Consider the following 14,549-nt stretch of genomic DNA (forward strand, 5'->3'; position numbering starts at 1 on the left):
AAACACAAGAAGTTCATGAGATTGAGAACAAAGGACGTGAACAGTGAGAAAGAGGTGGCTCAGTCCAGGTTCGAGAGGCATCCATGTGCTGGTGTTGGCATTGGCAGCTCGTTTCAAGGGGCAAAGGTAGTTAGAAGGTCGGAGAGGACAGGGATAAAGCCTGCAATCCAATCAGGTATGACTATTTGATTTGGGTCTTTTGTAGTCGTGGTTCCTTTCTTCTGACCAGAGTTTGGGGCAACTTGAAGGAGGAAAAGGAGGAAAGAAAGCAAGTTTTAAGGGAAGAAGAGAGGGGAGAGGTAAGAGGGGAAAGATGCACAGAAAGAAGGAAGAAGGGAAGGATATTGAAGGGGGTGAACTCAGGAGAGGAGAGTAAAGGAGAGAGCACTGAGTGGCAGTGCTGATGCTACTGATAATCTGTTAAGAATTGAAGTCCAAGTCGGCAGACTTGGAGTGGACTTAGGATGGAGGAGACAAGTGAACATGGGGATGAAGATGGGCCGGGGATGATGAAAGTCAGAGATCCAGGTAAATTCCAAATTGTTCACGTTTCAAAACTTTTTTCAAGACTAAAAGATGGTCTGATTGGTGCTGGTCCTAACTACAAAAAAGTTTAAGAAAGTTTATAGGAAGAGAGGTTCTAGGGTCAGAAGCCTAAAGAAGAAACTTGATGAGAAAGAGGGTATCAAGACTCAAACTAGAGAGGGGGAGGAGCTGCATTGGTATTCTTTTCCTAAAGATGGCATGGTGACTTGGTCGGAAGCAGAAGAAAAGAAGCCTAGGGGGGATCGAGAAAGCAAGATGACTCTAAATGATTCATTGACCATCAAGGTGGAGGAGAAAGGAGGAAGGATGGAGATTGACAATTTAGCAGAAAGGGATGTTAGGATTGGAATAAAATATCTTTTTAAAAAGGCAATTAAAGTTATAAAGTCATTATTTTTTATGTGAGAAATAAGAATTTAATACCCTAACATGGACTTGTTGGGCTTGCCTCGAGGGGCGTGGTACAAAGGTGACTCATATGCAATATTCTTTACATTACAGTAGCTACTTGAAGTAATGCAATTGAGGAAAAAAAGAGATTATGGGTTTTACATGCTTGAAAATGCTTTATATGTTTGCTTCTATTTTTAAATTTTCATTTGAATACACTTTACATGTTATGTTTACTTATTTTAATTTTAGATAATAGGTTTTTTGTAACATTTATTTTAAAATTTAAGTTTATATTTTTATTAACATTATGCTTATTTTTTGAATTTTCTGCAAATTTTTATATTTTTTGGCATTTTTTTGAATTTTCTGACTTTTTTATTTTTTAGCATTTTTTGTAATTTTGTGCCTTGCTTCAAAAAGGCGCATGCCTCGCCTTGCGCCTCAAGCGCAAATTGGCCTTGTGCTTTTAAAACACTGGTCTTGGTTGGGGGGCTTCTTTTTGTTTTATTTTGAGTTGTAAGATTGAATTGCTCTGCTAATCATTGGGTTGGGTGTTATCTTAACACCTGTTCTGTTGTTTGTAATCTGATCTTTTACTTATGAACTTTTCTTTTACCACCAAAAAAGAGAATGTTCAAGAACAAGTGCAGCTCTGTAGATGCAGTGTTTCAGAAGATTCTGGGAAAGATGTATTGATGGCTAGCTATACACAAATTGTTTAAAAATATAGGCTATAATCAGTGTTTTAAAAGCACAAGGTGCCAAAAAAAACACACACACACACACAAGTGACAATTTGTGACTGAGGCGCAAGGGACAAGGTGAAAGACGCGCCTTTTCAAAGTAAAGCGCAAAAATACAAAAAAAGCCAAAAAATTCAAAAGATGCCAAAAAAAATAATATATATATATTGAACATAATATTAATGAAACTATAAACTTAAATTTTAAAATAAATATTTTTAAAAAACCTATTATCTAAAATTAAAACACATAAACATAACATGTAAAGCATATTCAAATGAAATTTTAAAAATAAAATCAAACATATAAAACATTTTCAAGCATGAAAAACCCACAATTTCTTTTTTCCTCAGTTGCATTATTTCAAATAGCTAATGTGATGTAAAACATCTTGCATTCTTGATTCTACAAGCCGCCTTGTGTACTAAGCCCCTCGAGGCAAGCCCAAACAAGTCCATGTTAGAGTCTTACATTCTAAATCCTTATACAAAAAAAAAAGAAAAGATTTTAATTGCCTTTTAAGAAGATATTTTACTAGAGAACCCCCTATTTACTAATGTTGTTCATTTATTCATCCTAGTAAAATATATTCTTAAAAGGCAATTAAAATTATAAAACCATTTTTTGTGTAATGATTAAGAATTTAAGACCTTAACATGGACTTGTTTGGGCTTGTCTCAAGGAGCTTGGTAGGGGGTCTAGGGTGGAGCTCCCGGCCCAATGCTAGGTTGAAAAAAGAACAAAAAGCACACAAAATGAAAAAGGTCCATGCCTAGGCTGAAGTGCAAGGCGTACCAAGCGTGTGCCTTTTGAAAGTGTTGCGCCTAGGGCCTAGGCAAGGCACATGCCTTAAAATGCACCTCGCCTGAGCACCTAGGCACGCCTTTTAAATCACTTACTATAATAAATTTCTTGTACATGGAAATCTTTTTATAAAGTGGGGCTTGAAAATATAGTGCTGCAGGGGCAACTTTTGTATAGTCCCTGAGTACAGCTTTTGGTTGTACATGAGTTCTGTTTCTTTTGCAATTTCTTGACCATTTCTCGCAAAAATGATAATTTTATTATAGACATTATTTTAATGTAAAAATTATGATTTGAATATGCAATTTATGTTATTGTGTTATTTATCCTTTCCTAAGATTTTAAATTATAAAACAATAAATATTTTTATTAAATTATGTATAATTAGAAGTATTTCATAAAGGTAATTAGAAAGAAAAGTCATCTACAATGATAAACTTAAAAATATAATGAGTTTAAAGAAAAAAGAACCATATTAAAACAAATATTTGGATGATATTTATGTACATGTAAATTGAAAACCTTATATCAATAAAATGAACAAAATATAATTCTCTGAAGACAACATTAAAAGTTTTAACACACTAGATGCTGCTTTGAGACATATTCCAATAATGTTTTGTGTTACCAAACAGGAAATAATAATAATTCAACAATTAATAAGAATATTTCATGTTAGTCCCAATAGAAATGGAAATAGTTTGTTAAGTATTAAAATATCTAGACATTTTAAACAATGGGCATAGCTAACCTAGAAGGTTTGGATGAGTGTGCTTGGGTGCTAGATTTAAAAATTTCCACCTATATACTATGTTACCCAGATACAGCAAGGAAATCGTTGGATATGGTATTAGATATGAAATTTAAACTAAAAGTTGAAGTATCCAATACAATACAGAACCCTTGTAGAGTTATAGCAGTATCATAGCCCAACTATCTTAGGCTGCCTTCAAGGAACGGCAATCAATCAACAACAGTTGTTTCGGCTGTTGCTACAGTAGTCCGAACAGGAAGAGGAGAAGAAGAAGAAGAAGAAGAAGAAGAAGAAGAGAAGAAGAAGAAGGGTCTGTCAAAAATCTGATGGGTTACCCATTCAGTCGACCCCCTTAATCTATATTAGGTTCTAATCATAGTTACAAAGACAAAAATGACCTTACTTAAGTGTGGGGCAGAGTAACTCTAATAACACTACCACATAAGCAAGTTACTTAATAAACAAAAGAAGACTAAACTACCCCTATTCGGCACATCTTAACACTCCCCCTCAAGCTAGAGAATATATGTCAAATAGTCCCAGCTTGTTACATAGATAGTTCACTTTCCCTGAGCTTAGAGCTTTTGTAAACAAATCTGCCCACTGGTCATTGGAGCCCACATGTTCTGTATTTATCTCTCTGGCAATAACCTTCTCTCTCACAAAGTAACAATCAACCTCTATGTGCTTTGTTTTCTCATGAAAGATAGGATTGGATGAGATATGTAGTGCAGCTTGGTTGTCACAGTACAATTTCATAGGTTTATCCATGTGAAACTCAATTTCTTGTAGGAGATTCCTCAGCCACACTAATTCACAAGTAGTGTGAGCCATGGCCCTATATTCGGCTTCAGCACTGCTTCTGGCTACAACCGTCTGCTTTTTACTCTTCCATGTCACAAGATTTCCTCCTAGAAATGTGCAATAGCCTGTAGTAAATCTTCTATCACTCACTGAGCCTGCCCAGTCTGCATCTGTATACCCAACTACTTCAAGTTTTCCTCCTGGTTTATACAATAGCCTACGGCCTGGAGCACCTTTCAGATACCTCACAATTCTAAGGACTACATCCCAATGAGGTATATGAGGGTTCTGCATGAATTGGCTCACCACACTGACTGCAAAGGAGATGTCGAGTCTCGTGATAGTCAGATAGTTCAGCTTTCCCACTAGTTGTCTATACCTTCCAGGATCTTCAAATATTTCTCCTGTATCACTGCTCAACTTAACATTTGGTTCCATAGGGGTCTCAGCCGATTTTGCACCTAACAATCTTGTTTCTTCCAATAGATCAAGGACATATTTCCTTTGGCACAGATTCACACCTTGTTTTGACCTGGCAACCTCTATTCCCAAGAAATACTTTAATGTTCCAAGGTCCTTTGTTTGAAAATGATTTTGCAGAAATACATTTAGTTTGCCAATCCCCAATTTATCACTACCAGTGATGACAATATCATCCACATAGACCACTAGTAAAATCTTCCCAGCTTCTGAGTCATAACTGAACACTGAGTGATCAACCTGGCATTGCTTCATTCCAAAACTCCTCACCACTTCGCTGAACTTCCCAAACCAAGCACATGGAGATTGCTTCAACCCATAAATTGCTTTCTTCAGCCTGCACACCTTACCACCCTCCCCCTGAGCAACAAACCCAGGTGGTTGCTCCATATATACCTCCTCCACTAGATCACCATGGAGGAAGGCATTCTTTATGTCAAGTTGAAGGAGAGGCCAATCATACATAACTGCCAAGGAAATTAGGACACGAACGGAACCAATTTTAGCCACCGGTGAGAATGTCTCCATATAGTCCACACCATACACCTATGAGTAACCTTTAGCAACAAGTCTGGCCTTCAGATGCTCCACATTACTATCCGGCAAGTATTTCACAGTATACACCCATTTACAGCCCACAGCATGCTTTCCAGGTGGAAGAGTAGTAAGTTCCCACGTTTGAGTATGTTGAAGAGCAGAAAGTTCCTCCTCCATTGTCCGCCGCCATCCAGGTGAACTAAGAGCTTTTTGAACATTGTTAGGTAGGGAAATAGAAGACAAAAGTGAAACAAACTGGCGATGTGATGCAGAAAGACAAGATAATAAAACAAAATTGGAAATGGGATGGAGTGTGGAACTACGTTTACCTTTCCGTAAGGCAATGGGTAGGTCAAGATCTAAAGGTTCAGTAATAGGAGCCATGAGATGATCCGCAGATGAGGTAGAAGCAGGAGGAGGGGCCGGTGTCGTTCGACGTGCATACACTTGGTGGATCGGTGGTCGTTCAGTGGTGACCTGCACTGGATGAGGAGATGAGTCTACTCCAACAACAGCCTCTGGAACTGAATCATTGACAAGAAGAGGAAGAGGAGGTAAGGGTGAGGACAAGGGTGCTTCATGACTAGAGAAGAAGGGGACAAACTCAAAAAATGTGACATCAGGGCAGACATAGCACTTTCGGGCAATAGGATTGTAACACTTGTACCTTTATTGAGTCCGAGAGTAGCCAAGGAAGACATTTAATTGAGCGTGCATCTACCTTATCTATTCCAGGACTCAGATTATGAACAAAGCACACACAACCAAAGACACGAGGAGTTAATGGAAACGGAGATAAAGTGGGAAACAAGATGGAGAAGGGGGACCGACCATGAAGAATAAAATAGGGCATCCGATTAATGAGAAAACATGCAGTGAGTACAGCATCACTCCAAAACCGTTTAGGAACATGCATGTGGTGAAGCATAGACCGAGCAAATTCAAGAAGATGACGATTCTTCCGTTCAGCCACCCCATTTTGTTGAGGGGTGAAAGCACACGATGTCTGATGAAGAATGCCATGTTGTTCTAAATACTGTTGAAATGCAGTAAGAAAGTATTCACGACCATTATCTGAATGGAGAACTTTGATTGGAACACCAAATTGTGTACGTATTTCAACATGGAATTTTTGAAAAATGGAAAATAATTCACTTCTTTCATTAAGTAAATCCATGTCATTCTTGAACAATCATCAATAAATGAGACAAAATACTTGTACTCATTATAAGACTCTATTTTGATCGGACCCCAAACATCTGAGTGAACCAAAGAAAAAGGACTCAACATACAACTCTCAACTCTTGGACTGAAGGACACACGACGGTGTTTACCAAACTGACATGACTCACATTGTAAAACTAACAACTGACTCAATGATGGAACCAACATCTTGAGGACCTTGAGAGATGGATGTCCCAAACGGCAATGCCATTGTAGAGGAGTAAGGGAAGTCTGAAGTGCAATTGAAGATCCATCGCCGTCAAGGTAATACAATCCATCAACTTCATGCCACCCACCAATCTTCTTCCCCGTCTTGAGATCCTGAAAAACACAAGTGGAAGGAAAGAAGGTAACAGAACAGTTAAGAGCTTTGGTTATTTTACTAACAGATATAAGATTGAATGGAAACTTAGGTACGTATAAAACAGATGATAAAGGGACAGAAGCCAAGTCAATATTACAAACACCACAGATGGGAGATGAGAACCCATTGGCAAGTGTAACAGTTTGTGGTGTGGAGGTTTCAACAAGAGAAGAGAACACACCTGGAGTCCCGGTCATATGATCTGAGGCTCCAGAGTCAATAATCCACGAAGGAGTTTTAGATGGCATGCAAGCGATACCTGATTGGGCATATGTGGCAGTGGTATGCTATGAAGTAGTTCGAAGGAACCGTTCATACTCATCACGCGGAACACTCACCATCTCCCTCCCAGAAGTAGATGTAGATGTGGAAGGAGTTAGGTCTACCAGTTTACTGTCACTAATAGCAACCTCGCCTGCTACAGCATGATTAGCCCATTTAAAGGGAGGGCCATGTAGATCATAACAGAAATTCACTGTGTGTCCATCCCTACCACAATGAGTACACTTCCTTGTAGAATTATTTTTTTCCTCTGCCACGGCCTCCCCCTGAGTCATGGCCACCCCTACCAATCATGGAATTGCCACGGCCCCCTCTGGAATGACCTCCCCCTCTTATACTATGTCCACCACCTCTAGCTGTCACAAGTGCTGATCTATCATACTGTGTGGGGTTCTCTGTCTGGCCCAAAGAGATTCTACGAAGTCTTGAGAATACTTCCTCAAGTGTAGGAAGAGTAGAGCCCCCCAATATTTGAGCTCTAACTGGTTCATATTCCGACTTCAGCCCCACTAAAAATCTTGTAACATCTAGCTGCTCCCTTTGTTGTTGCTGAACTTGAATATCTAGAGTAAGAGGATGATAGATATTGAGTTCATTCCTTATATTCTTCATGCAGGCATAGTACTCTTCTAGTGTTTTGGTTCCTTGTTGCAAATCAAAGTACTCCTGATACAGCTGATATACTCTTGTTGTGTTATCTTGTCCAGAATATAACTTCTTAGCATGCTCCCATATATCTTTAACCGTATCAAGGAACATGAAGTTGGCACTGATTTTGGGTTCCATACTATTCCACAGCCAAGTCATGATTTGAGCATCTTCTTGTTCCCAATCATCAAACCCTGGAGAGTCAACCGGTGGCTTCTCATCTCTAACATGCTTTGCTTTCTTCTTTGCCTTGAGAAAAACTTCCACGGATTTAGCCCATGGAACATAGTTCTCCTCATTTATCTTAATTGAGGTCATTTGTACTCCTAGGTAGTCAGAAGAAATTACTACACTAGGTTTCTAATCATTGTAGCCATCTCCTATCGCTGCCATTGTACCTTTTCACAGTTGTCTCTAACTTTACTTCTCAGCTATAAATTGATTGATGTTGTTCACAGTTTGATATTTCAGCCCCTATTGCAGCCTCTAAATACCACTGCTGACTTCACACACTTGTTCTTATTCACACTACTGCTGACTTCACACACTTATGTCCCGCATAAGCATTAGTTTACCATTCACTAATCACAAGTAGAGGCCATCTTACAACCACTCAAGCACCACAACACAGCCAAATCTGCTGCACCCAGTTCAGACTTATTTAACACACTTAAGAGGGCATTACACAACCACAAGGAGTTCGGCAAGGTCACTGCATTCTAACTTATACCGTATCAAGAGGGCATCACACAACAACTTACAGCAGCCCTACACATTCGGCTATTACACAACAACTTACAGCAGCCCTACACATTCGGCTACTGCACACACAGCCCTTCCTAGGGCAACAATGAACCTAGTTCTCTAGGTTCTACTCAGTACAATAGCTTCTTGTAGGGTTTCTACCTAGAAATATAAGTAACACTAGAAGAAGAAAGAACCGACCTTCCTTTGAGAATACCAATCAACCCTTCACTACTGAAGTCACTTTCCTTGTTGAAGAAGGTTATGCGCAGCAGAGAGACAAGCTGTACTGTTTCTGACCTAGGGCGAACCAGTTCTCTCCATCGACTGATCAGAAACGAAAGTGAAGAGTCACGAACAGTGCTGAGGTGCTTTACCAACTGACTTAGGTCAGGAGCATTGCTCTGATACCATGTTTCGACTGTTGCTACAGTAGTCCGAACAGGAAGAGGAGAAGAAGAAGAAGAAGAAGGGTTTGCCGAAAATCTGATGGGTTACCCATTCAGTCAACCCCCTTAATCTATATTAGGTTCTAATCATAGTTACAAAGACAGAAATGACCTTACTTAAGTGTGGGGCAGAGTAACTCTAATAACACTGCCACATAAGCAAGTTACTTAATAAATAGAAGAAGACTAAACTACCCCTATTCGGCACATCTTAACAACAGTTATGGAGAGAATGAAAAGAAAACCATCTAGGTGGAAATCAAGCTATGAGAAGGAAATAACTGCACAAAAAAGCAAATACACTAGAAAAATAGGGTGTAAGTACCTCAAATATCCTTAGACATGATTTTCTTTTTTGAATTACTAGCCACCAAGCTAGAGATTCTTTAAAACAATAAATACTAATCCATTTTGACCAAAAGTGGTGTAAATAAATAAGTAATGTATGTGGTTGAATTCTTCCACCACCCTGGCCCCACATGCAACTCATCCCATTACTTGATTAAAGGCAAAATGGAAGTCCTAATCAGTTAAACTAATAATGAAGACAGAACAATCACCGAATATCAAGATCCTGATCGTGCTTGTTTCTCAAATTGATGTTAATACCCCCTAAATCATCCCTGCCTCCAAAAATTCCATTTGATTCACCAAAAAATGCATCAAAGACTTCAAAAGGGTCGACCTAGAAAAAGAAAATAGAAAAAACAAGAAATGTAATATCACCAAATGCCTGCATCCTAATTAAAAATCATCTTAATGAATAAGGAAATATACATTCAGATGTTGTAGATGGCAGTAGTGTAGAAAAAACCCTTACCCCCTGTGAACTGAAACCAGAGCCATTATAGTCACCCTGTAAATCTGCTTCACCAAAGCGGTCATATAAAGATCTTTTCTCATCATCTGATAAAACCTACAGAAAGGTCCCGTTATCACATGAAAAGAAAATGCAGAAATAGTAAGGGCATTCTAATAAATTGATTGCATCTTAGCACTATATACTCCAACTTGAAATGCTGCGCAACATTCAAAAATAACAAGGGTCTGTTAATAGCATAAGAACAAATAGAAACATAAAGTATGATTAAGCATGATTTATGATACAGAAGCAAGCATTTTTCAATGCATCAAACAAAATATGATATGTCATACATACTATCAGCATGGTTCAAAGTACTGTATTGTATCTTTTGAAAACAATTCCGAAACGCCTGTTTCCAAGTGTTTTGGACCCCCAATTTTTTTTAATAATAAAAAGCATGCTAAAATCTTCCCAAAAAACCAAAATTTGAAAAAAAAAAAAAACTAAAAAAAATAGAGTTTTGGCCGTTTCTAAGTGCTGATACGATATGGCCGAAACTCGTATCGTATCGATACTTTGAACCTTGACTATCAAAGCTAAGCAAAGAGAAAAGGCATGAATACCTCATATGCAGCACTAATCTCCTTGAATTTCTCTTCTGCCCCTGGGCTCTTGTTCAAATCTGGATGGTACTATTTCAATAAAAAAAGAAAGACTACAGATCAATAAGACATCTAAGGTAAGATTATTAGGAGAAATAAGGAGGGAAAAAGAAAAGGCGAAGTGTAGAATAAAGTCACTCCATTTTCTGATATTTGACCATGTTGGAGACTGTTGCATGCTGAAATTTTATTTAGAAACAATAAAAAAGCATATATTCTGCTTTCTTTGATATGCATGAATAGAATAAGAAAATAAGTGATGTGGCACAGTAATGATATCACATCTTGAAAACTACCCAACAGGAAACTTGACTTAGGATGAAGTTATTATTTATAGAGCTATGAACATTTTATTTAACCCTTCTGTTACATTAGCTCATTCTAAATAAATGCATTTTACATTATGCTTATATGAACTGATTATTTTAGAAACATGATTTTGGCCATTGGAAAAGAAAACTAGACAAACTAATTTCGCATCAAAACTGCAAAACAAATATCTAAATTTCAGGTTTTTCATGTCAGACAACTAATACCAGTCTTTGACTTTGATACCAACACACAAGTGAACATCCTTGGTACCTAGAAAATAACCAGCATATGCAAGCTTGAAGATCCATAAAGTACAGAGTAACAGAAATGATCATTAAGAAAAAAAGGGCAGCCCAGTGTACAAGACTTCCACCAACTTGAACTAGAGGAAGGGGGAAGAAATCAGATAAAGCACAGATTATTGATGTGAAAAATTAAGGATCTTGGCACAGTAATGATGTCATATCTACCCCACCTATCTGGGATCTTAGGAGGGGTAGGCTGGGTACAGTCCTAACCTTATTAAACACAGTTAATAAGGTTCTTATTCCAGACCTAGAACTGAACCAGTGTTAATCGAACCATTAACAATTAGGTTATTTTCTTAAGCAACCTTGTTAAACTCAGTTAATTTCTTGTAAAGGGGCATCCAAGTGCAGGATGTTATCTGTACACTGTGCAACAAAAGTAAGAAACCTCTACTCACCTCCTGATCCACTGTTTTACTCACCGTATTTGGGGGAATATGTTCGACTTGTTCGGGGTGAAGGTGTGCTTTCCACCTGATGTGAAGAGTTTTCTGTTTGCTTGGTGGTTAAAGGATCTAAGTAAGGCTGGTAGTGTGGTATGGACTATGGAACACTATTCCTGCAGCTGTGTTCTAGGCAGTTTGGCATGAAAAGAATCAGAGAATATTTGAAGGGCATCAACAATCAAAAGAGGGAGTTCTTAAAAGTATTTTGGGCATGATGTGTTCGTGGTTGGCTAATCACTCACTTTTTAAATTCAGATAAGTTCTTTTTTAGACAAAGAGCTCCTGTTTAGATAGTTTTCTGGTTTGTAATTGCCTGCTGGCTCAGTTTTAGGGTTTTGAGCTTCAGGGATTTTTTCCTTTAGTACAGTTTCTCATTGTACAAGAATATGGGCTGATTGTATATCCCTCTTATTTTTTCGGTTTAATATATTACCTTACATATAAAAAAAAAAAAAAATCTTGTGAACTTTTATCATGTCTTTTATGTAATAGATCTAAATGTTTGTGTTGGCCCACGCTTATACAATTGGACTAGCAAATGAAAAGGAGAAAAGAAAACTAGAAGCTTATCCTAACACCTAGGTTAATGGATTCTTTCAAAAGCTGTTGACTACAATCCACCAATAAAAATCCTTTTGGATAAATAATTGGCAATCTAATTTTGAACCAAACCAACCAACAATCTAAGTAGCTATGGATAAGAAAATAAGCACGATTGATATTTTCTGAGCAGAGTTATGACTACTCTTAGAGGTGTGTTCCATTGACAGGAACACATCTCAAAGAATAAATTCATCGAATCCACATGGCAGAATGCAAGTAAAAACCTATAAATTACAGAAAATAAGAAAAGATGGCCATAATACTATATATAAAAAAGAGAAATTAATTACAAACTGGTGAATTGCACACATATTGTGTGTATCAGCTTAACCATTGTCGCTGTTGTTCTTGTTTTATGTGCAAATACTGCACTAGACCTCAAAGTTTGCTTTTAGTTCCATAAATTAATCTTCATTTAATTCCTTGTTAAAAGAGTAAAATTCTTCACACATCTTGGGTCTGGTTGTAAAGGTTTCAGTTTTAAATTGACTAAAAGTAACTTTTGAATTAGACTAATTAATTTAGTCAAGAATTTTCTTGTAGTTATTTACGTATGTAACCCCTTAGACTACACTTAACAGGTTCCATGGAACATAAGCAACTGAAAGAACAATCAAACATGCGACTAATTAAGCAAAATGACATTGTTAGACAAGGCAATTTCCTCGAAATAAATGAAATTATCATAAATATTAACAATGTTAATAGTGGTAAACAAACGGACCTTACGAGCGAGCTTTCTATAAGCGCTCTTAATCTCCTGCAATGTCGCATTTCTACTGAGATTCAACGTAGAATAGTAATCCGAACCCCCAACGGCCCTAATTACGGTTCTCCGAGTGCATTTCCGACGAACAAAGGGAAAACTAGGGTTCCAATTCCGTACTTCCCCACGACGAAATATTGAATCTCCTGAACTTAAATGGAAGCTTTTAAAGGTGCGAGGTGAAGTTGATAACCGGAAATTCTTGAGCTGAGTTACAGAGTTGCAAATTAGAGGGAGCTTCGAAGGAATCGTGTATGTAGGGTTTACGTGATGATGGATAACCGGCATGGCCAGTAGTAGAACAGCACCTTCTATGGAGTCGGAGAAAACTACCCGTGAACTCTGAAGTGAGACCACGACGGTAGAAGAAGTTCTGAAGAAGGCCTCAAAGACGATACACCGATAAACCTCCCCAGAACCCTTGTACTCATGTATTGTATTGAAAACCAGACGCATTATTGGAATAGGCCCACCTTAGAAAGGCCCATGGATCCAAGTAAGCAAGGCAGTGATGAGTGTAATAAATTATGGGCCGTAGCCGTTCTTTGGGTTCTATGGAATAAAGCGCAAAGAGGCTGAAGTTATTTCAGTTGGTTCGCCCTCACATAAATCATAAATGTTGTCTCCATTTGTATTCTATCGTGAAGGTATCTGTTATTTTTCAAACATGGGGGATTAGATTTTGCTAATAACCTTGGGGAAGGTAATTACCATGGAGCTTCAATAAGATTGAGTATATCATGTTTGTCAGGGATGATCAATTGATCATTTATGACCTAGTCCGGCCTACCTGGCTTGCAAATTTCCGGACCTGAGCAATTATATTTTTGTCAAATCTGGCCCAGCCGGACCTCCACCAAGACTGTATATGATGCAGGTCGTGCCTAGTAGCTAGAAGAAACTTAAAGGCTGCTTTGGAAATGATACAAATATGTAAAGTGTAAAACGGTTCATATAAATTACAAAGTTGGATTAGTTTTGTATTGATAAATTTACTTTCTTACCAAACAAATTTTTAGCTGAATTTCAATAAAGCATATGCTTTTTTTTATCAAAAGCCCACTTGAATGCAAATTTACTTCTTTTTTACTGATGTACTTTTACGTCATATTATCAATGTAAATATGCATTGGTCTGTCATTTGTCAATGCATAAATGTAATGTTGCCAAACAAAGACAAAAGTGACGCAGAGTGAAAATTTACTATGAACTGCAATTTAAACTCCATTTGCATCATTTCCAAACACAGCCTTAATATTTTACTAAATATGTGTGTGTGTGTGTGTATGTATGTATGTATAGCATCTTATATATATATGATATAATATTTTACTAAATATATATTATATAATAATATAAATATAAGATGTAGGATATATATATATATATGGCATATAGTCATAAGCGATAATGCATGTACATATGGAATTGGTATATATAATACTAGGGCCAAATCTAGTTCAAAAAAAAACCCTGAATCGCTCCACATAAATGGATTTAGAATAGGGCTTTTGGATATCATTGAACCAGGACTTAACCACATAATTTTAGTGAGAACCAAGGAATCGAATCCACATAACTAGATTTAGAATATAAAAAAAAAACCCTAATGTATCAATTTTGATTGAAATCCAAGCTTTGTACAGCAGTGAACCATCCTTTTAAATGTTTTTGTTCAACTGAGCAGCCCTTGCTTGATAGCTGATTTGGATCACAAACATGAGTCAGTCAAAGATGCGGCTCGCATCGGCTCAATTTGGTCTGGGTTGGTTAGTTCGATGGGATTAAATCGGATTGGATCAAATTGGTCCAAGTTGTGGGTTAGGAGCCAGAATCGCCAACTTAGCTTGCTAAGTTGACTTGAGTAACTCACCA

General features: G+C 37.6%; 1 protein-coding gene across 1 annotated transcript in view; it reads right to left on the bottom strand.

Annotated features, from left to right (window-relative positions):
* The window catches only part of LOC148855204 (Molecular chaperone Hsp40/DnaJ family protein), a 31,247-nt gene extending 18,114 nt beyond the window's left edge, over positions 1 to 13,133 (bottom strand). Inside the window, exons 1-4 of the mRNA XM_088982977.1 lie at positions 12,633 to 13,133; positions 10,201 to 10,269; positions 9,593 to 9,688; positions 9,333 to 9,457 (exon numbers count right to left, since the gene is read on the bottom strand). Of these exons, the coding sequence (XP_088839103.1) occupies positions 9,333 to 9,457; positions 9,593 to 9,688; positions 10,201 to 10,269; positions 12,633 to 13,130 (788 nt within the window). The 5' untranslated portion in view covers positions 13,131 to 13,133. The remainder of the gene's footprint in view (positions 1 to 9,332; positions 9,458 to 9,592; positions 9,689 to 10,200; positions 10,270 to 12,632) is intronic.
* Between the last annotated feature and the right edge of the window lie 1,416 nt (positions 13,134 to 14,549).

Source organism: Nelumbo lutea, chromosome 4 (assembly GCF_056320005.1).
Source record: "Nelumbo lutea isolate HS-2025 chromosome 4, American lotus-T2T, whole genome shotgun sequence".
NCBI classification, from domain to species: domain Eukaryota; kingdom Viridiplantae; phylum Streptophyta; class Magnoliopsida; order Proteales; family Nelumbonaceae; genus Nelumbo; species Nelumbo lutea.